A 21873-nucleotide genomic window follows, 5' to 3' on the forward strand; every position below is an offset into this window, starting at 1 on the left:
TTTTACATGTGATAGGCCTTTATATACTTGAAAACAGTTACCATGTATGCCTTTTACTCTCTTGGTTAGCCTCTTTTAGAATCTCTTTTGGTTATTGATGTCCTTTCTAAAATATGCCACCCAGACCTGAGTTTCAGTTGTGATCTGATCTAGACCACAGGACCGTTACTTCTCTTGTTTTGGATACCTTGGTGGATTAATAGGATCAGGTGAAATCATCAAGGGAGGTAGGTAGAAGAAAGACGGTCTTATTACTGGGTTTAGGCCCATAACATAGATAAAATATTCATAGTAACACCATTTGTAATAACAGAAATCTAGAACTGAAATATGTACCCAGTGATAGGGGAATGGCTGAACAAATTATGTTATGTGAACAAATTGAAAAGTCACTGGGTCACAAAGAATGATGAATATGAAGAATTTAGAGGAAGTTTTGAAAATTTGTGGAAGTGATGCAGAGTGAAGAAAGCAAAGCCAAAAGAACAATACTCAGGACTGTAATAGTATAAGTACAACCTGCAGTAAAAGGCAATAAAGCTCAAGTTAAATACAGCAGACAATGTTAATATGAAATGAATAAAGTTAAAACAGATCTCCTTTCTTTCCAGCAACAATAAGTAAACTTCAGTTATTCACAATTATTCTTTTAGTCAGTTTTGTATAACTTTTGGGGAATGTACTTGGTCAGGGGTTAGTTAAGGAAGCATCGCTATGTTAAAATAAATTGTATTGACAAAAAAAAAACCAACAAAATTAACTGTTGGAAAACAGTAGACCCACTAAAAAATTCAGAGCATGATGTCTTTAGGAAGCTTGAGGTTGAGAACATGTCCAAGAGGTATCACTGGTCACTTATTCCAGATGTTACAGAAAAGTCAAGGAATATGAAGACAGAAAAGGCTAAGAGATTTAGCAGGGGAAAAGTAAGTGGTGGTTTTTAATCAAGAATTTTCAGTAGTAGTTGGAATTAGAGGTTAGAAGGTGGATTTGCAAAGACTGAGTAGTGAATGGGTAGTGAGGAAGTAGAAATAGTGAATATAGATTACTCCTGGTGGGAGTTGAGGAGTATTCCAAGACAGTATCTTGGTGGGATCTCAGGGTCAAGGGAATTTTTTTAAAAGTATAGGAAAGACTTGAATATATTGTAGTCAGTGTAGAACAAGCCAGTATATAGGCAGAGATTGAAAATTAGAGATTGAATGAATGAATGATTGGACAGACTCCAGAAGGAAATGGAAAGGATTTTTCTTGAGCAAGGAAAAGGGGAATAAAATAAGATATGGAATAAAAGAGGAAGTGATCTATGAAGTTGTGGAACAGTTTTGAGGTATAAAGAAGGGAGAGATGACTATATAAGCAAATGTCCCTATTTTACATATAAAGAAGCTGGGATTAATCAGAGGTCATGTGAATTACCTATAGTTTTATTGTAATTTGTGATATCTAGGTATTACATGCCTTGAATGTGGTTTTCTGACTCCCAAATTCAGTGCTCCATAAGGAAGGAAGGAAAGCAACAAGTATTTATTAAGCACCCGCTGTGTGCCACACTGTGCTATACATATCATCTCACTTGAGCCTCACAGCCCTGGGAGGTAGTTGCTCTCGTTATCTTCATTTTACAGTGGCAGACGGAGATTAAGTGACTTGCCCAGGATCACACTAGTGTCTGAGACCAAATCTGAGCTAGGATCTTTCTGACTCCTGACCCAGTGCTCTATCCATTTCACCACTAGCTTCACTCGACTAGACAGATTGGTTGATTCACTCGTGTGGTGAAACTTGTAGCTCTATACAGGTACAGCCATGGTAAACCCTGATTATGGCATAGTAGAAAAAGCATATGGGAGCTGTAGTGAGAAGATTCAGATTCAAATATTGGTTCTGCTCCTTATTTAATCTATGACCTTGGGCAAGTCACATAATTATTGGGCCTCTATTTACTCATCTGTAAAATGAGTTATATTAGATGACCTCGAAAGACCTTTCTGGTTTCAGGTCCTATGTATGATTCATTCATCTTTGGATCTGGCCAAACTTTCCAGCTCTTGAGATTCTGTGATTGGCACTATTAAGGTATTGAGCTGAGTTCATAGGTTTAATTTAATTTTTTACCCTTTTTAAAGCTTTTTTTGTCAAATTTGTAACAATATTCAGAACTTAAGCACCAAACAAAATGAGCATTTTTCTACATACGTAGAATAGTGAAAGAGGATTGTACTTGAAGCTGCAAATTTCTATTATGTAGACTTTTTAAAAAGTATATCAAAATCAACATGTAACTTTCAAAGCTGTTCTACTGCCTTTTTCCTTTTTGTATTCTTTCTTTTCTGTGCAATTCATGTTGTCTCTATTTTTATGGTTCAGTTATGTCAGTTGTATCTGAACCTTCATGACAAAGATACTGGAGTGGTTTGCTCCTTCCTTCTCCAGCTCATTTTGCAGATGAGGAGACTGAGGCAAACCAGGTCAGGTGACTTTCACAGTATCACACAGCTAGTAAGTTTCTGAGGCCAACTTTGAACTCAGGAAGAGGAGTTTTCCTGACTCCAGGCCGGGCACTCTGCCCATCGAGCCACCTAGCTGCCTCTAGCTGAAGTTCATAGGTTTAAAAAAAAAGTCTTCATGGAACTCTTTCTTTTAGCAGAGAAGAAAAGTAAGCAAATTTGTCAGTTTGTTGTTGTTACGAAGCTTTTATATCTTATAGTATTTGATTGATCTTTTTGCTTTTATATCACTTTTATTTCTGAATATATCCCTCCTCTATCCCCTCCCCAGTGAGCCATTTTGTGTAACAGAATAAAAAAGAGAACGAGAAGTTCAGCAAAACCAACCAATTCATCACCCAAGTCTGATAAACGGAGAAGTTAAGTGACTTGTACTAGGTCATGAGGTAGTGGAGGTGGAACTTGAACCATGGTCTTTTGATTTCCAGTTCAGTGATTTTTCTGCTTCATTATACTACCTCTCCACATTATATGTATTTTAAGAAATATGACCTGTCTAAATGGCATCTTAACATTTTAAAAAAATGTATCTGTTTTCTCTTTAGTGTTCACCTGTGTACTTCTTTGACATTTGAAGATGGTGAAGCTGGACATTCACACTTTGGCTCATCACCTTAAGCAGGAACGACTCTATGTGAATTCGGAGAAACAGCTGATCCAGAGGCTAAATGCAGATGTGCTTAAGACTGCTGAAAAGTTGTACCGCACAGCATGGATTGCCAAGCAGCAGAGAATTAACTTGGACAGGCTTATCATAACAAGGTATAAATGTATTTGAGCTCTTAACATTTATGACACACAGTAATTCTACTTCTAAGTTGCATGACATAACAAATGAATATGCTTCAGATATGTCAGTAATATTTTCTTTGTCAGCATCAGGAGTGTTCTAGCAGAACTGGTTACTCCATGCCAGCCTAGAATTTATGCCCTTCTGTTTTACTCTCCCCTGGAGATGGGAGCTTTTGTTGTAACACACATGCTTGACTCATCTTAGATTTGTGCTCCCAGACCATGGAGAGTAGAATTTTCAGACATTGGCATTTATAGTGTCATATTAAAAAAATAACCTTTTTTGTACTCCCATGAGATTGCTCACCCCTCCCCCTCAGTCCTTGCTGTGTGGGATTTCTGCTTATTGGCAAGTTTATATGATCTACTTTTTATGTATAAATATTCTTTTTTTGGTGTTCAGCAAGTTCAGATTAAAAGAAATAACAATAAGAAAGCAGCAATAAAAGTTCTTGTGGACCTAGTTTGAGTTGTCTCTCTCACTTCTTAAGTACATATAGCAGAATGAACAATCTTATTTTTCATAAATGACAGTTAATGGCCACTGTTATTTTAGGCAGCTAATAATATGCTTGTTGATTGAGTCACGGTTGATTTAAATTCAGCCAATATCAGAGAGAACAGTAGCTGGTGGTACTCCATACTCTTTCTTTTTAAATTACCCCTGATAACATGCAAGTTCTACTCCACCACCATTGTGTATACGGTCTTATTGATCCAAATGCTAAAAGGCTTAAATGGTTTGACAACTTCAGATGATATTCCTTGATAGATGAAAGCATTATTTACCTACTTCAGTGGGATTTGATATGTATCTTATGCGTGTTTTTTAGTGCTGAAGCTTCCCCTGCTGAATGTTGCCAACATGCCAAGATTTTGGAAGATACACAGTTTGTTGATGGATATAAGCAGCTGGGATTTCAAGAGACTTATTATGGAGAATTCTTAAATAGGTTAAGGGAAAACCCTCGACTCATTGCCTCCTCTTTGGTTGCTGGAGAGAAACTGAACCAGGATAACACTCAGAGTGTGATTCACACAGTTTTTACCTCTCTCTATGGCAACTGTATCATGCAAGAAGATGAGAGCTACCTCCTTCAGGTTTTGCGATATCTGATTGAATTTGAACTCAAAGAAAGTGACAACCCTAGGCGTCTTTTGAGGAGAGGAACCTGTGCCTTCAGCATTTTATTCAAGCTATTTTCTGAGGGACTCTTTTCTGCCAAACTCTTCCTCACAGCAACATTACATGAGCCAATCATGCAGTTGCTGGTTGAAGATGAAGACCATCTGGAAACAGATCCAAACAAGTTGATTGAGAGGTTCTCTCCATCCCAGCAGGAGAAGCTTTTTGGAGAGAGGGGTTCAGATAGATTCAGACAAAAGGTCCAAGAGATGGTGGAATTAAATGAATCCAAACTGGTGGCTTTGGTGAACAAATTTATTGGCTATCTCAAACAGAACACATACTGCTTTCCCCATAGTTTGCGGTGGATTGTATCACAAATGTATAAGACACTTTCCTGTGTAGATCGGCTTGATGTAGGGGAAGTGAGGGCAATGTGTACTGATCTCCTTTTGGCCTGCTTCATTTGCCCTGCAATTGTCAACCCAGAACAGTATGGAATAATTTCTGATGCTCCCATAAATGAGGTGGCAAGATTTAATTTGATGCAGGTATGTATTTTCTGATAACTTTAATAAGACATGCAGTCTCACATGGATTGAATTTTGACATAATTGTTTCTGAGAATTATGAAAAAAATTATAATGACAACTACTGATATTTCTGTAGTGCTTTACCTATATTATCATTTACTCCCCCCCAACCCTGTAAGGTAGGTAGCTGGCTAGCATTTATGCAGTGCTTTGAGGTCCTTAAAGTGTTTTACAAATATTTTATTGTTTTATCCTCACAACAGCCCTGGGAGGCAGGTGCTATTATTATCCCCATTTTACAGATAAGGAAACTGAGGTATACAGGTCAAGTGATTTGTCCAGGGTCACACAAATACTGAGTGTCTCTGGCTGGATTTGAAAACCGGTCTTCTTGACTTCAGGTTTGTGCTCTAACCATTGCAATAATAGGTAGTTTTTATATGTGGTGCTTTAAGGTTTGCAAAGCTCTGTACATAAATTACTTCATTTGAGTCTCACAACAACCCTTTGAAATAGGTGCTCTTATCATCCTTGTTTTACAGATGAAGAAATGGAGTTCAGGAGAGATGAAGTGACTTGCCCAGGGTCCCACACCTATTAAGTGTCTGAGGTGGTCACATTAGGTGAAACACCCCAGAATTTGAGCACGGGCCTTCTGACTTCAAATCTGGTTGTTTTTCCCCCTATAATATTGTGATATAGGAAATCAGTACAATTTGTTTGGCAATATTCTGAGATCAAGTATTATCTCTGTCATCTCTTTTCCTTAAATTTTGTCCCAGTTGATTTTTTATTATGTTTAAGAAGAGCTGTGATTTCCTCAATATAGTTAACTGCCATCACTACAAGTCTTAATCTGGCTTCAATCCTGGCTCTGACACTTAGTAAATATTACCTCTCTGAGCAAGTCATTAACTTCTGGACCTCATTTTGCTCATCTGTAGGATTGGAGTAGGTGACTTCTGAGGTCCCTTTTAGTTTTGATCCTGTGTTATTACATCCTGTTTAATGAGACACCTTCCAGATCTCACATTCTTTGTTCTCCTGCAGGATCTTCCAACTCTAAAATTCTGTGAGTCGGATCATTATCATAATAGACTATCCCCTATTGTGAAACACCATCCTGGTTGTCCTCCTGGACACTATACCATATCATTGCTCTTATACTGTGACACTCAGACCTGGGCAAAGTATTCTATATATGGTCTGATCAGATTTGTGTATAAAGGAAGAATCAGGGCAGTTGTACATCTAGTAATGTACCCTAAGGATATATTAATTTTTTTCTTGTTGTTGTTGTATCATACCATTATACTTTTTTAGGTCAATGGTATCAAAAGCCATGTCATCATGCCTTTTTCATCATGTTCTTGCGTAATTGCTAATTTTTAAAAAAATTTTCTTGAATTTATTATTTATTTTTAGCATTCTTTTCTTTTTCAATTTTGAGTTCCAAATTGTCTTCCTCCTCTTTACCTTTCCCCCACACTCTAAGAAGGTGAGCAATATGATATCAGTTATATATGTGAAATCACGTACAACACTTCCATATTAATCATATTTTTAAAAAACAAGAAAAATAAAGAAAGTGAGAAAATTATACTTCAGTTTGCATTCGGAGTTCATTAGTTCTCTTTCTGGAGGTGGATATAAGTCATTTGGAATTGTCTTGGATTATTGTATTGACCCGAGCAGCCACATCTTTCACAGTTGATCATCATTACAACATTGCTTTTACTGTGCACAATGATCTCCTGGTTCTTCTCACTTCACTTTTCATCAGTCATATTTCTCTGAAACCACCTACCTCATGGTTTCCTACTGCACAATAGTACTCCTTCACAATCAATATACCGTGGCTTGTTCAGCCATTCCCTAATTGATGGGCATCCCCTAAATTTCCAATTCTTTGCCACCACAAAAAGAGCTGTTATAAATGTTTTTTGTGCATACAGGTACTTTTCCTTTGATCTCTTTGGGATACAGACCTAGTAGTGGTATTGCTGGGTCAAAGGGTATATGCACAGCTTTTTGGCCTAGTTCCAAATTGTTCTCTGGAATGGTTAGACCAGTTCACTATTCCACCAGCATTTCATTAGTATACCTATTTTTCCCTTGTCCCCTCTAGTATTTGTCATTTCTGATAGGTAAGAAGTGGTACCTCAGAGTTGTCTTAATCTGCGCGTTTCTCTGATCGATAGTAAGTTAGAGTATTTTTTCATATGAATATAGATAGCTTTGATTTCTTCCAAAAACTACCTGTTCATATCCTTGGGCAATTTATCTATTGGGGAGTGATTTGTAGTCTTATAAATTTGACTTAGTTCTCTCCATATATTTGAGAAATGAGGCCTTTATCAGAGAAACTTGCTGTGAAAATTTTTGATAGTCATTGTTTATGGTACCTTTTAGCAAAATGAAGTTTACCTGGTTATCTCTTTTAATTAGGTATATTGTTGCTTTTGTTTTGTCTGAGGTCATGATTGCTAGTCTTGCCTTTTTTTAAAAGTTCACCTGAAGCATTAGATTCCGTTTCGGCCCTTTATTTTAACTGTCTTTCTTTTTCAAGTGCATCCTTGTAAACAACATATTGTTAGATTCTGGTTTCTAATCTATTCTGCCTTTGATTACATTTTGAGGGTGAGCTCATCTCATTCATATTCACTGTTACAATTAGTAACTGTGAATTTCTTTCCATCCCATTATCTTCTGTTTCTTGCCTCTCTTTTTATCCTGTCCTTCCTCAAAAGTCTATTTTGCTTCTAACCGCTGCCTCTCTTAATCTGGCTTTCCTTTTATAATTCTTTCCCTTCCCCCTTTCTCTTATCCCCTTCCCTTCCTAGTTCCATATTAGGTAAGTTAGATTTTTACACACAACTGAGAATGTATATACTTCCCTCTTTGAACCAGTTCTGATGAGAGTGAGGTTCAAGCCTTGCCTGCCTCACCTCCCTTTTCCCCCACCACTATAAAAGCTCTTCCTTGCATGCCTCTTTTATGTGAGAAAATTTTGCCCATTCTACTTCTCCCTTCCCCTTCTTCCAGTGCATCCCTCTTTCTTACCCTTTCATTTTATTTTGGACATCATTCTAACATAATCGACTTACATCTATGCTTTCTGTTTATGTAAACTTAACTTTTAAGTGTCCCAAAAATGATAAAGTTCTTAGAAATTACAAGTATCATCTTGTCATGTAGGAACGTAAGCCATTTAACTTTATTGAGGCCCTTACTAGTTCTTACTCATTTTTTTTCCTGTTTCTCTTGAGTCTCGTGTTTGAATGTCAGATTTTCAATTTACCTCTAGTCTTTTCACCAGGAATGCTCAAAAGTCCTCTATTTCATTAAATACCCATTTTTCTCCCTGAAAAATTATACTCAATATTTCTGGGAAGTGATTCTTTCTTGTAATCTTAGCTCCTTTGTCTCCCCAAATACCATATTCCAAGCCCTCTGCTTCTTTAACTTGGAAACCACTTAATCTTGTATAATCCTGACCGTGGCTCTGTAATATTCAACTTGTTTCTTTCTGACTGCTTGAAGTATTTTTCTTTGATCTTTGGTCTGGAATTTGGCTCTAATATTCCTGGGAGTTTTTATTTTGGGATCTTTTTCAGGAGGTGCTTGGAAGATTCTTTCAATTTCTATTTTACCCTCTGGATCTAAGATATTGAGTCATTTTTCCTTCATAATTTCCTGAAATAGGATATCTAGGCTCTTTCCTTGATCATGACTTTTCAGGTAGTCTAGTAAGTCTTAAATTTTCTCTCCCTGATCTATTTTCTAGAACTGTTGTTTTTCTAATGAGATATTTCATATTTTCTTCTATTTTTTCATTCTTTTGACTTTATTTTATTGTTTCTTGATGTCTCATGGAGTCATTAGCTTCCAGTTGCCCCATTCTGATTTTTAAAAAATTGTTTTCTTAAATGAGCTTTCGTACCTCTTTTCCCATTTGGCCTATTCTGCTTTTTAAGCAGTTCTTCAGAGGATTTTTGTGCCTCTTTTAGCATTAGGCCAGTTCTGGTTTTTTGTGCCTCTTTTACCAAGCTGTTAATTCTCTTTTCATAATTTTCTTGTATCACTTTGATTTCTTTTCACAATTTTTCCTCTACCACTCATCTTTATTTAACTCTTCCAGGAATTATTATTGGGCTTGTGTGCAATTAGCATTTTTCTTTGAAGCTTTGTAGTTGTTTTCACATTGTTGTCTTTTTCTGAGGTTATATCTTGGTCTTCCCCTGCTACCATGGTAGTTTTTTATGGTCAAATTCTTTTTTTGTTGTTTGGTCATTTTTCTAGTCTATTTCTTGACTTTGAATTTCATGTGAAAGTTGGGCTCTGCTCACCTGAGGATGGTGAGGCCCAGTCCCAAGCTTGAGGCTTTTTTCTTCTGCTGTTTTCAGAGCTAATTCTAGGGATTTGCAGGTTATTGTGCTTCCAAGATGGTATGATCTTGAGAGAGGTTTGGTCACTGGTCTCCTGGTCTGTACTCTGGTCTTTATCTAGAAAGGGCCCTTTGTCCCTTGTAGCCACAAGTGATAGCACTTTTGACTCCTCATTGCCTTGGAACTAACACCAGGTCCCATCCTCCCTTGTGACCAACCCCCATGCTCCTCTCTACCCTGGAACTGTGACTTATAACTGCATATGGGCAATAGAATTGCCAGTCAGCGTCAGCTGTGTACCTAGTTCTAACAAAAGGTGCCCCATAATATCTTTCTGTTGAGTTGTCCAAGCCCCTTACCATCTCTGGGCTGAGAGTTCCCGAAGGTGCTGCTGTTTCTGCCATGTTGTGCAGGCTCTGGACAAGCTTCTATCTATGTTACAACTTTTCATGTGAATTTCCTACAAACTTCTTAGGCCAAAAAAGTCTCACCCTGACCTTTTGTTGTCTCTGCCACCCCAAAATTTTATTTGAGGCATTATTTTAAGGTTGTTTGGAGGAGGATGTTGAGAGAGTTCATCTGGATTTCCTCTAATCTGCCATTTTGGTTCCAAGATGTTTTCTCTGAAATTGATATTTTTGAACCCAAGTCTAAGACTTTAATTGAATTTCATTTTAATTCATTCAGACTTGATGCTCCAGTTTATCATTATCTTCTTTTTAATCAAGGCTTTATAATCCATTGTGTTAGCCACTCCTCCTATCTTCATTTGTCATCTTCATATTTCATGAGCATGTTGCCTGGGCCTTTATTCAGTTCTTAGATAAAAATGTTCAAAAGCACAGGACCACACACAGATCTCTGGGGCCTTTCTTTTTTTTTTTTGAATGAAAAAAAGCATTTATTAAATGATTACAATAGGCAGGCCCCCATCCCCTCAGATCCGAGCTATTATAATAGTTTGGTAGTTTATCTCTCAGCCACGAATCTCTTCTCAATCCAGTCTGTCCTTCACTTGGTTGTCAAAGTGATCTTCCCAAAGTGCAAATAGTTCCATATCACCTTCTATGGCTCCATATCACCTCTGGAATGTGCTTCCTCCTCATTTTCATCTCCTGGCTCCACTGGCGTGCTTCAAGTCCCAGCTAAAATCCTGCTTTCTGCAGAAAACTTTCTCCAATTTCGCTTAATTCTAGTGCCTTCCCTCTGCTGGAAGGGTGGCAGCTCCTCTGTTGGTGGTGACAGTGGTGGTGGTGTTGGCAGAGGGTGTCAGGCCCCTTCTCCACGAGGGCTGCTCCCCTCAATGACCACAGCAAGGACCTCCTGCTGGTTCAGGATCAAGGTGCGCTCATGTCAATTACACATGAAAGTGACCTAGGTTAGGATTCCATCCCTCACCACTACATCTCTCGAGGAGGGCAGGGGTTGTTTCTTTGTTTTTCGATCTTTACTCTCTTTCGCCCCCGATGCCCTGCCCAATCAAGACGCTTCAAGCAGTAGGGTCTTAATCAACGTTTGCTAAAGGAGTGAGCATGTGGAATGGTCTGCCAGTGCTCCCCTAATTGGGACTCTCTAAGCTTATGCTTGAGGGTCTTCGGTGGGGGATACGAGAATGCTTGTTCGGCCATGGGGTGGGCCGGATGGCCTCTGCTGTCCTTTCCAGCTCCCGAGGCTTGGAATCCTGAGAATGAATGAATGAATGAAGGGAGGTGCTGGCAGTGATTGACAGTAGCGCCCAAGAAAACTTCACAGGGTTCTTCGACAGGCGGTGGGTGAGAGAGAGAGAGAGAGAGAAAAAAGGAGGAAGAATGAAGAGAGAGAGAGTGGAAGAGGAAGGGGGTGATGAGAGGGGGAGGGGGGGAGAAGGGGAGAGAGGGAGGGAAGGAGGGAGGGGAGAGAGGGGGGGGGAAGGAGGGGGAAAGGGGAAGGGAGTAGAGAAGGAGAGGGGGAGAGGGAGAGATAGGGAGAAAGCTCTCTGGGGCATTTCACCAAAGACCTTTCAAGCTGACTTCAATTCACAGTCAATGTATATGCTTTTCTAATTCTATTTTCTTAACTTTCCTTCATTTAGGTTTGTATTTATTTGTCTCTTTTACTTGTTACAGGGTCATAGGTCATAAGACTTAAGAGTTGAAAGGCACCTTAGAGATCATTTAATCCAGCTTCTTTATGTTATACATGAGAAAACTAAGGCCAAGATATAATAAGTGGCTTGTATGAGCTCACACAGCAGGTGACTTGCCAGTCTAGATCCATTAGTGGATAATGCTTTGTTATAGAGTATATATCCCTAATACTGTTTCTAATTGCAGGTTGGCCGCCTTTTGCAGCAGCTAGCAATGACTGGCTCTGAAGAGGGAGATCCTAGAGCAAAGAGCAGCCTTGGTAAATTTGACAAAGTAAGAATAAATATGGATGTGTATTATTTTTAGGAGTCTGAGAAGTCTCATTTGACATTTAATCCTTTGATTTTATACGTTATTTATGTAGTAAATGATCCTCTTATTTGTATCTGATCTTAGTACTACTGACGGAAAAGATCATTGATGGAAAAGATCATTTAAAAAAGATTCTAGCTCAGCTTTGTGAAGAGTTAAATTTATGGAATTTTAGGAAGATGATGGAATCGTAAAGTGTTTTTATAAAACTTTTATATAAAAGAACCTGATTTATAAAATAGAAATTGCCATTGTATCATATATAGGAAAGTTAAGCACAAATAATAGCATAACTTACATATATTTCATATGTTGACACGACATTTTAAAATTTTTTTTATGAACCATTTGAAGAAACACACTTTGTGCCATAACTCTTAAGTATTGTTCTGTAATTCTGGTGTCAGTATTTAATTGAGCTCTTTTCTTCTGTCAACAGAGTTGTGTTGCTGCTTTTCTAGATGTTGTTATTGGTGGCCGGGCAGTGGAGACTCCCCCAATGTCTTCAGTTAACCTTCTAGAAGGGTTGAGTAGAACTGTGGTGTATATGACCTACAGTCAGCTCATCACTCTGGTAATTGCTTTATTCTTTGTTGGGAATTCTTGTGGTATCATGTTTGTAAGATGCTTAATAATATAATCACAAACCTTATGAAATTTAGCTTAATTCATCCAACGATTATTTAACGTCTCCTCTGTGCCAGACACTGGTGAATCAAAGGTAATGTGGATAAATCACTTCCCTCAAGAATAATACCTTCTATTCGGGGAGAGATCAGCACATATACAATTAAGTAAATACAAAAATTAGTACGAAGTAATTTCAATATGCTGCCGATAACTGGGCTGGGAGTTGAGGAGTAGAAGGCATCAGAGAAAGCCCAAGGTAGAAGGTGACACTCTGGAGCTGTGCTTTAGGGAAGTGGGAGAGTTTATGAGACAGAGGTGAGGAAAAGGAGTCCATGTTCCAGATATGTGCAGAAGCACAGGATGGAATGTTGTGTTTGTGGAACAGTGAGGAGACAAGTTTGAGTGGAAGAGAGAGCATATGAAAGGGAGTAATGAGAAATAAGATTGGAAAGGTAGGCAGGAGCCAGATTATGGAAGGTTTTAGATGCCATACTGAGGAACTGGTATTTTATCCTAGAAGCAATAGGGGGCTATTTGAAGATTTTTGAATGGAGGTGGGAGGTGTCCAGGTAGTCAACTATTCTTATGAATATTAATACTAATTCATACTATAGCAAAAGTGTCGTATAATAAATAGAGAGTAGACTTTGGAGTTAGGAAGACCCGGGTTCAAGTTATAGTTCTGATACTTATTGATTACATGGCCTTGGACAAGTCAGTTAACTTTCTTGGTGCACTCTCTGAGACCGTAAATTGGAGAGTGGGTGCCTTTCTTCATTAGTAAAGGGTGTTTTTGTCCTAGGATTTTCCTATACCAATGAGATTATAAGTCCTGTCCAAAAAATAATTCATTTTAAAAAAAAGTAACGGGCATAGGCAATTATAGGAATTGTCCAGTCGATGTCCTTTATTGATTCCATGAAAAGACAGTTTAAGATCAATGTTCTAGCACTTTTAGAACTTTTAGTTACAAAAAAGTCAGAGAGGTCAGTAATGCATAGTATAATAGGACTTAATTATGGTGTGCTTTAACTCACACAAGAGGAAAGCCCATGTTTTAAAATACCTGAGATGTGCAGAAATACAGATTGAGGATGAAGGAAGTATTCATCTTAATCTTCAGAGAGGAGAGAGGTTAGATGCAACTGTTTTTCAGTTGCCAAAGATGTATGTGTGCGTGTGTGTGTGTGTGTGTGTGTGTGTGTGTCTGTGTGTGTCTGTGTGTGTCTGTGTCTGTGTGTCTGTGTCTATGTCTGTTGGTTGGGGAAGTGTGGAGCAGGTCATATGAGGTGCATGGTTTTCAGACCAGAACCATAAGTTTTACAAGATAGGAGGAGGTTATTATTCAAGTGTATCTGGTCAATGTTCCGGGTCTGATTTGACAGGCAAGGAGAGAGAAAGGATTGGCCAGTGAATTAAATCAAGAAAGCAAGCATTTAGTATGGAAGTTTTGAGAAAAGATGAGTAGAAGGGGTTAGGTGTTAGATCAGAAAAGGGCTATTTCAGACCAGAGACAGCTTGCTACAAGTGACCCTTGATGGATTTTGAAGAGAACTTTTTGAATTGTCCAGGAAGTGTCATTAGCCATTATTTTGCATCTCAGGTTCCCAGCAGAAAGATGTTAATAGCAGGATTTTGAGACATTGTAGTATGGTTTAGTTATTATGTATTAATGATTTTATTGCAAAATGGTCTTGGTGGGAGAAGTGTTATATAGTTTATAAGGGTGTATGTATATGTATATGTATGTGTGTATATATATGAGAAAAAGAGACTAGGTATTAGAACACTGACTAAGGACTTATTCCCTTTGCAGGTTGGTTTTATGAAGAATGTCATGTTGGGTGACCAACTGAGAGAAGATCGAATGGCTCTTGAAAACTTGTTGGCAAATCTACCCCAGGCCAAGCCAGGAAAAAGTAACAGTTTGGAAATGACTTCGTATAATACTCCTCAGTTGTCTCCTGCAACTACTCCAGCTAATAAAAAAAATCGCTTGCCCTTAGGTGAGTAAAGGTTAGAGAGGAACTGCATTTAGCCCAGCTTTGTTCTAACTTCAAGTCAATTCCACAAACATTTATTGAGCATCTTCTTTGTTGGAAGGCACTATGCTTGGTGTTTGTAGCATTGTATATACAAGATGGTTATGGTCTAGTTCAGGGGAATCTGTGGCCTCAAGGTCATGTGTGGCCCTTTAGGTCCTCAAGGGTGGCCCTCTGACTGAATCCAGACTTCACAGAACAAATTCCCTTAAAAGGATTTGTTCTGTAAAACTTGGACTCAGTCAAAAGGCTGCACCCAAGGACCTAGAAGGCCACATGTGGCCTCGAGGCTGCAGGTTCCCCACCCCTGGTCTAGTGGGTAACTTGTAACCAACTTGTTTAGGCATTCCTGGACCAATGATACTTATTAATCATAACAAAACCCTATTGTGATATTGTAAAATCCCATTATATAGTTTTGTAGTTATCCAAGATAGAGATTAGCATTTGGGCCTCGGTGTCCTTAAGTCACCTGAGTGATAGTATGTTTATTGTCCCCCTTTTAACATCACTCCTCTGGAACTAATGGTCCTGGATACATTGTTCTGCTCAATACCTCTTTTTTTGCTAAACCAGTTAACAGTGTTAGGTGGGACTGTACCTGCAAATAAATTAGTAGATGGTAAGAGTATGATAATGTTTTTATTTAGTATTTCTTCTTTAGCTGTTGTCTTTGCTCTAGCTGTGGTGTAGTGAAAAGAACACTGATTCTGGAGTCAGAAAAGAGTAGTTTTCCATAAGGTCTGGCTGATACAGATAAGCTGGAAAGTATGGTTCTCCTTGGGGCTTTATGTATCTGTAGTCCAAGGCTAACCTAGCTAAGGAAGGAGGACCTCCTCTCCGAATTTCAGAAAGTTGGCCTCTAGATGATGAATCTTTTGTTTGCTTTCTTTTGGTCTTAACACTTTATTCCTCATGGGGTGGATGGTTGTTATCTCTGTTGGTAGAGGGAAAATCCCTACTAATGAAATCAGATTTTCTGAGGCTGAAAGCAAAATGACAATTTATTCTAAAGCAGGCTCATTAAAATTTTTTTTTTAATAATTTATTTTAAGTTTATAACATTCAGTTCCACAAGCTTTTGAGTTCCAAATTTTCTCCTCCTGCTCCCCTTTTCCCCTTCCCCAAGACAGCATGCAATCTGATATAGGCTCTACATATACATTTACATTAAACATATTTTCATATTAGTCATGTTGCAAAGAAGAATTATAACCAATAGAATGAACCACAAGTAAGAAGAAACAAAACAAAAAAGACAGAGCAAATAGTTTGCTTCAATATGCATTCCTTTCTCTGGATGTGGAGAGCATTTTCCATCATGAGTCTTTTGGAGTTGTCTTAGAACCTTGCATTGCTGAGAAGAGCCAAGTCTATCAAAGTCAGTCGTTGCACAATGTGTCTGTAAGTGTGTACGATGTTCTCCTGGTTCTAGACCCCTCACTCAACATCAGTTCATGATAAGTCTTTGTGGGTTTTTCTGAAGTCCACCTACTTATCATTTCTTATAGCACAATGATATTCCATTACATACATATGCCACAACTTGTTTAGCCATTCCCCAAATTGATGGGCATCCCATCAATTTCCAGTTCTTTGCCACCACAAAAAGAGTTGCTATAAATATTTTTGTACATGTGGGTCCTTTTCCCATTTGTATGATCTCTTTGGGATCCAGCCCTAGAAGTGGTATTGCTGGGTCAGAGGGTGTGCACATTTTTATAGCCCTACGGGCAGAGTTCCAAATTGCTCTCCGGAATGGTTGGATCAGTTCACAACTCCACCAATAGTGCATTAGTGTTCCAGTTTTCCCACATCTTCTCCAGCATTTATAATTTTCCTGTTTTGTCATATTAGCCAATCTGACAGGTGTGATGTGGTACCTAAGAGTTGTTTTGATTTGCATTTCTCTAATCAATAGTGATTTAGAGCATTTTTTCATATGATTATAGATAGCTTTAATTTCTTCCTCTGAAAACTGCCTATAAGTATCCTTTGACCACTTACCATTTGGGGAAAGCAGTTCATTTATTGAATAATGTCTTAGTGTTTCTGACTGACATTTAATCTAATTTTGGCCAATTCAGGGCATTGCTATGTTGTATCTTGGTAATATTAGTTTTTTAATTCTTATTAGTAACTAGTATCATCATGTAATTTTTCAAGTTAAATAACATTAGTAATAGTAATTCTTGAGAGAACTATGATTTCATTGGTGTGAGTTTTCCTTCTACTCATGTAGATCCCAACTTCTATAGGTTTTAGTAGACCATTTTCTCACGTCACTATGGTTGTGGGGGGAAAAATCATTTCCTGATGTCCAGTCTTCTGGCAATAGGCTTCAAGATGGTAGATACAAATCTGTTGTTGGTCCCATTTTTGGATTCTTGTGTTATTTGGCCTTGCTGGAGCTTGTGTGGACATCAGCCATGTAAGTCGCAAGGAAGCATTAGAAAATTGCTGAAGTAGAAGAATAATAATGATTGCTTACAACATTGTGTTTAATCATTTGTGTAGTGCAAATGTTATATTTTACAGATGAAGAAAATGAGTCTGTGATTTGCCAATGTCATGCAGATAATAGTACAGTTAAGTAGTGGAACCTCTGTCATCTAACTAGATCACCTACTTTTTCCACTGTATTGTTGTGTTGCATTTGTACTTTATGTGAGATTAGGATATCAAGGGCTTCTATTCTTTAAAAAGGAAGAAAGAAATGATGTCTATTAATTTGGAGTTAGTCATTTCCATAGCTTATTTCAGTGTAACAGCTTTCTCATGTTATACTCTGAAGCTATTTTAGGGTTAAAACTAATGGAAAATAATTTTTAAGTGTTTCCCCATAATTCTTTTATGAAATTGATACCAGGTCATTGCATTTTATTTCACGTTTCTAAAAATGTTTCTGTTGTTCAAAGGGTTGATTTTCTTTCTGTTTAATGCTGTCGAACCCCAGGACAACAGTTAGCAGCCATCACTGCATGGGATCCCTCAGCCACCAATCTCACAGCTCACATTACTCTAGTAACCCCATTTGGTGGGTAATAGGCTCTCTTTCTTCTACTTTAAAAAATTACTTCACAAAATTATGCTTCATGTGCATGTCTTAATTGTTTTTTGTAAGTGGCTATTTGAGATTTAGATATTTTACAGTCCTTGTGGCATTTGTCCCTTAAAATTCAAACATGGTCTAATTAATGTATTTAAGTTGAATTCATTTTTTATGTCATTGTATTTATTTTGTACCTTTGTGAAATAAGTAACCAAAGAAGAATTTGCCTCCTTTTGTAGTGCAAGTTTTTATTTGATAATATATCAAGATTCATCTTTTACCTACAAAATAGTAAGGTACTGTCACATGATATTTATCTGTTGTGACACAGTACATATAAGAGAAACAGGATTTATTGAGATATGTAAGTCAATTTTTAAAATATTCTTGTACACTAAATGTTGCCAGAGGCTATATATTACACCTTATCCTAAATTGGAATAGTTAGGTTTGCTTGGTTAATTAAGTACTCTGAATTTTGAAATAGAAAATGCTTTGTTTTTTTAATCCCTTAACCAAGCTTTACACCTAAAGCATGTCACAGAATTTTAGAGGCAGAAAGAAGCTCAGAGATCATCTACTTCAACTGTACTCAACCAGAAATCTCTTCTACAACATTCTTAACAAAAGGTCATCTGGGGTTTTGCTTGAAAATGAATCCACTATTTCCACAGGTAGCCCACTCAGATTTTGAATAGCTCTCTTTGTTAGGAAGATGTTCCTTAAATGGAGCCAAAATCTACCTGTGGGCAACTTTAGTTTTGCTCCTGCTTTATCTCTTTAGAGCCTAGATGAGCTGGTAGAATCCCTCTTCCATGTGACAAAAAGATTGTAATGTTGTCAATATTCAATTCTGAAAGATGTCAATGTAATAAGCTAGTTTTTTTTTTTTTTAATTTCTATTCCCTTCTATCTTATCCTGGAAGTTGGGTGGCTTTTGATCAAAGGGATATTGGAACCACCTTTGTTTTTCCAGTTGTCTATGCTTCAGTGTACTATATAATAGGCATTAGAAGAGGAGTTTTTGTTTGTTTACAATTGACTTATGTTTGATTTTATAGTTCACTGAAAGGTTAACAGTTATCTTGTGAAGAATAGAGTTCATAAGTTTGGCATCTAATATCCTCTAAAGCTTCTTTTGAGGTCAGTGAATTTCATATCACCAAAGATAGGCGGAAGATGGGTGGGTGACCCTTTGTCAATATCGTGGTAGAGATCATTCCTGCTGTGAGTAAAGGTTGGACTAGATGACCTCTGAGGGCCCTTCTAACTCTTAAGAGTCTATGATTACATTATAATATTGACCAGTAATTTTCAAAAGAAGCATTGGATTCGTCAGCTCTAGAGGTAGAATAGATAGTGGTTTGACTTCTAGGAGCCTACTTGGTGGGCTGGTAGTCAGTTTTTGGCTTACAGGAGAGCAAAAGGAAAAGGAATAGTAGCCAGATCCTTCTTGAAGGCTTGGATTTGACCAGAAGGCACAATCTTTAAATTCAAACATAGGAAAAATTTCCTGCTTATATTTTTGTACATTAGGCTATTAGATTAGCCATCTGAGAGAATTTATGAAGAGTAAGGGACACAGGAGGGCTGTCTCCTGGCTCCTCTCTCCTCTTTTTAAATTCTTCCTCTTTGGTCTCTAACTCCCATGAATTCAACTATCATTTTTGTGTAAATTACCTTTAAATCTATATATTAAGGCTTCTTTTGAACTCTGACCCTCTATCACTGTGTGCTTGCTGGACATCTCCACCTGGTTGTCCCATGGGCATCTAAAAAGTCAACATGTCCAGAGCAGCACTTTTTCTCATCCTAAGCTCACCCACATTTTGACTTTATTTAAGCACCACCATTCTTATATATACAAGTTTACAGCCTTGGAGTCATGTATAGCTCTTCATGCCCTTTTGCCCCCATGCCCTATCAGTTACCAAGTCCTTTTGATTGTTTCTACTACATCCCTTCCCACTGTCCCTTCCCTCCTTCACACAGCCACTATTTTGTTTCAGGCCTTGTCACCACTTATATGGACTGTTGCAATGACCTCTGGTTTCAAGTCTCTTCCCCTCTTCACGTCATCCTCTTCCCAGCTGCCAAAATGTATTACTAAAGCATGGGTTTGATCGAGTCTCTGATGTGCTCAAGAAGCTTCTGTGCTTCCCTATTGCCTCTAGGATAAAATACAAATTCATCTTTTTGATGTTTAAACTCCTTTGCCATCTTGCTCTAGCCTTTCTGTTCAGGCTGATTTTACACATTGCTTCCTCTTACACATGAGATATTTCTGTCAAACTGACCTAGTTCTTGGTTCATCTCCTCTTTCCATATTTTACTTCCTCACCTTGACCTCTGAAATCCTTAACTTCCTTCAAGACTTAGCTTATGTACCACCTCTTACAAGAGGCTTTCTTGATTCCCTCAGTTGTTATGGTGCTGCTAACCCTTCCTGAGAATACTTTGTATTGATTTTGCTTGTATTTTATATTTACTTATCTGTGTGCATGCTGTTTCCCACCTGCAGAGTATTCACTCCTTGCTGAGGGCAAGGACTGTGTTTGTTTTGTCTTCCAAGCCTTTGGTGGCTCTGACGGAGGCTGGCACCCAGGCTGGCACCAAATTCTTGTTAAATTTGAATTTCAAAAAGTAGTTTGAATAGTTTCTGTTTCTATAATGCCATATATAGTTTACAATGTGATCTTCTCACAGTAGCTCTTGGGAGTATTGCATGTGTTATTTTTCCATTTTGCTAATGAGAATATTGAATTTTAAAGAAATAAAGTTACTAACCTATGGCCACAGGGCTAACAGGAGGATAGAGCTAGGACCTGAACCTTGTTCTGACTCCAATTCTAATACTCTTTCTCTATAATACCAGTTAATCTGAAGTTTATCTCATTTGTATAATAGAGCCTACATAATGATCTTCCTGTTCATATCCTCAATAGCACTCTGTCCTATACTTCTCTTAAGTCATTTACCATGTATTGTGTATTATAATTATCTATGTTTGTGTCTTATCCTTCTACTAGAGTCTGAGCTTCAAAACTGCACCTAATCTTTCTGTCTCTCCCAACCTAACATACAGTGCTCTGTACACTGTAAAAACTGAATTATTTATTCATCAGTTTCTATATGAAGCTAATCTTCGTATTTTAGGAAATAGGACCTGATGAGAGGGTGCTTTTATTACTACCCCATATTCACATTGACTGTGAAACAAATCTACGCATTTCAGGTTAACAAACGTTTATCGATCACCTGCTGCGTTCAGAATTCTATGCTTGATATAAGGAGAATACAGAGTTTAAATAAGACATAATGATAGTTTAGAACTGCAATGTAACTCAGAGATCATCTGGTCCACCTCCTTTGCTTCACACAAAACAGAAACTAAGGCCCACAGAGGGAAAATGACTTTACACAGGTTACTCAGATAGAAAGTAACAGACTTGGCATGTTAATCTAGGTTCTCTGAATTCAAGTCCTATACTCTTTCCATCATACTATATTTCCTAGTCTTATTTTGGGTCTTGCTGCCATGCAGCTTGTGATCTCACAGGAGGCTAAGACATATGTAGGAATGATTGTGCTATGTAGTAATATTGACTGAGTGCTTTGTGAGAAATGAGGGAGGAAGATCATATTTCATATTTTAGGTATGCTCCTTAACATAGTATTTCTGTCTTTTGTCCTGGGATGTTTAATTTTGAATTCCATTTTGTATGATTAGAAATTTCTAGTTGAACTCTTGAAAAAGAAGGCAGTAGTGTTATGGTAGGTTAGCAGGGTAGTCCTACTTTTATGTCATCCATAAACTATATTCTGTATTTTGTCCACTCTTTTTTTGTGCATGTGCAAGCATTTCTATATTGTTTATTTTGACTTTTTTTGGTGAGCCTTTTATGTTATTTTAAAAATTTCTCTCATCTGTGAGCCATTTATGTCATTTAAAAAATTTCCTTAAAAGTTATATTTGAAATTTTTTATTAGCAACTCGGAGCAGAAGTCGTACCAATATGCTAATTGACCAGCACCCAGACCATGATGGATTATCCCAAGAGACAATTCAGGAAGTGCAGCCAGAAGAAGTGTTGGTCATTTCTTTGGGAACAGGCCCCCAGCTTACTCCAGGCATGATGTCAGAAAATGAGGTACGGCTATTTTGCTGGATATTAGATATAGTCTTAAGCTTTATAGTAATAAAAATTCCCATTTCTGTAGCACTTTCAGGTTTACAAAGTACTTTTATTTCAATCATCCTGTGAAATACACTCGGAAGTACATGGGTTATTATCACTTTTTATGGAAAAAATTGAAGTTCTTAGGTGAAATGACTTGCCCATGGTCACTTAGTGTTAGTAT

The 21873-nt window shown here is 37.7% G+C and overlaps 1 protein-coding gene across 5 annotated transcripts in view; it reads left to right on the plus strand.

Annotated features, from left to right (window-relative positions):
• GAPVD1 (GTPase activating protein and VPS9 domains 1) overlaps window positions 1-21873 on the plus strand; it is a 92130-nt gene that overhangs the window by 27433 nt on the left and 42824 nt on the right. For 4 of the 5 annotated variants that reach the window (XM_036748280.1, XM_036748281.1, XM_036748282.1 and 1 more), the window contains exons 2-7: window positions 3056-3272; window positions 4136-4979; window positions 11662-11748; window positions 12227-12361; window positions 14234-14423; window positions 21502-21662. In XM_036748280.1, the coding sequence (XP_036604175.1) occupies window positions 3088-3272; window positions 4136-4979; window positions 11662-11748; window positions 12227-12361; window positions 14234-14423; window positions 21502-21662 (1602 nt within the window). In that variant the 5' untranslated portion in view covers window positions 3056-3087. Of the gene's footprint in view, window positions 1-3055; window positions 3273-4135; window positions 4980-11661; window positions 11749-12226; window positions 12362-14233; window positions 14424-17415; window positions 17497-21501; window positions 21663-21873 lie in introns of all 5 variants that reach the window. The other variant, XM_036748279.1, reaches the window with a different exon arrangement.

The sequence above is a fragment of the Trichosurus vulpecula genome, chromosome 3 (assembly GCF_011100635.1).
Source record: "Trichosurus vulpecula isolate mTriVul1 chromosome 3, mTriVul1.pri, whole genome shotgun sequence".
Lineage (NCBI taxonomy): Eukaryota > Metazoa > Chordata > Mammalia > Diprotodontia > Phalangeridae > Trichosurus > Trichosurus vulpecula.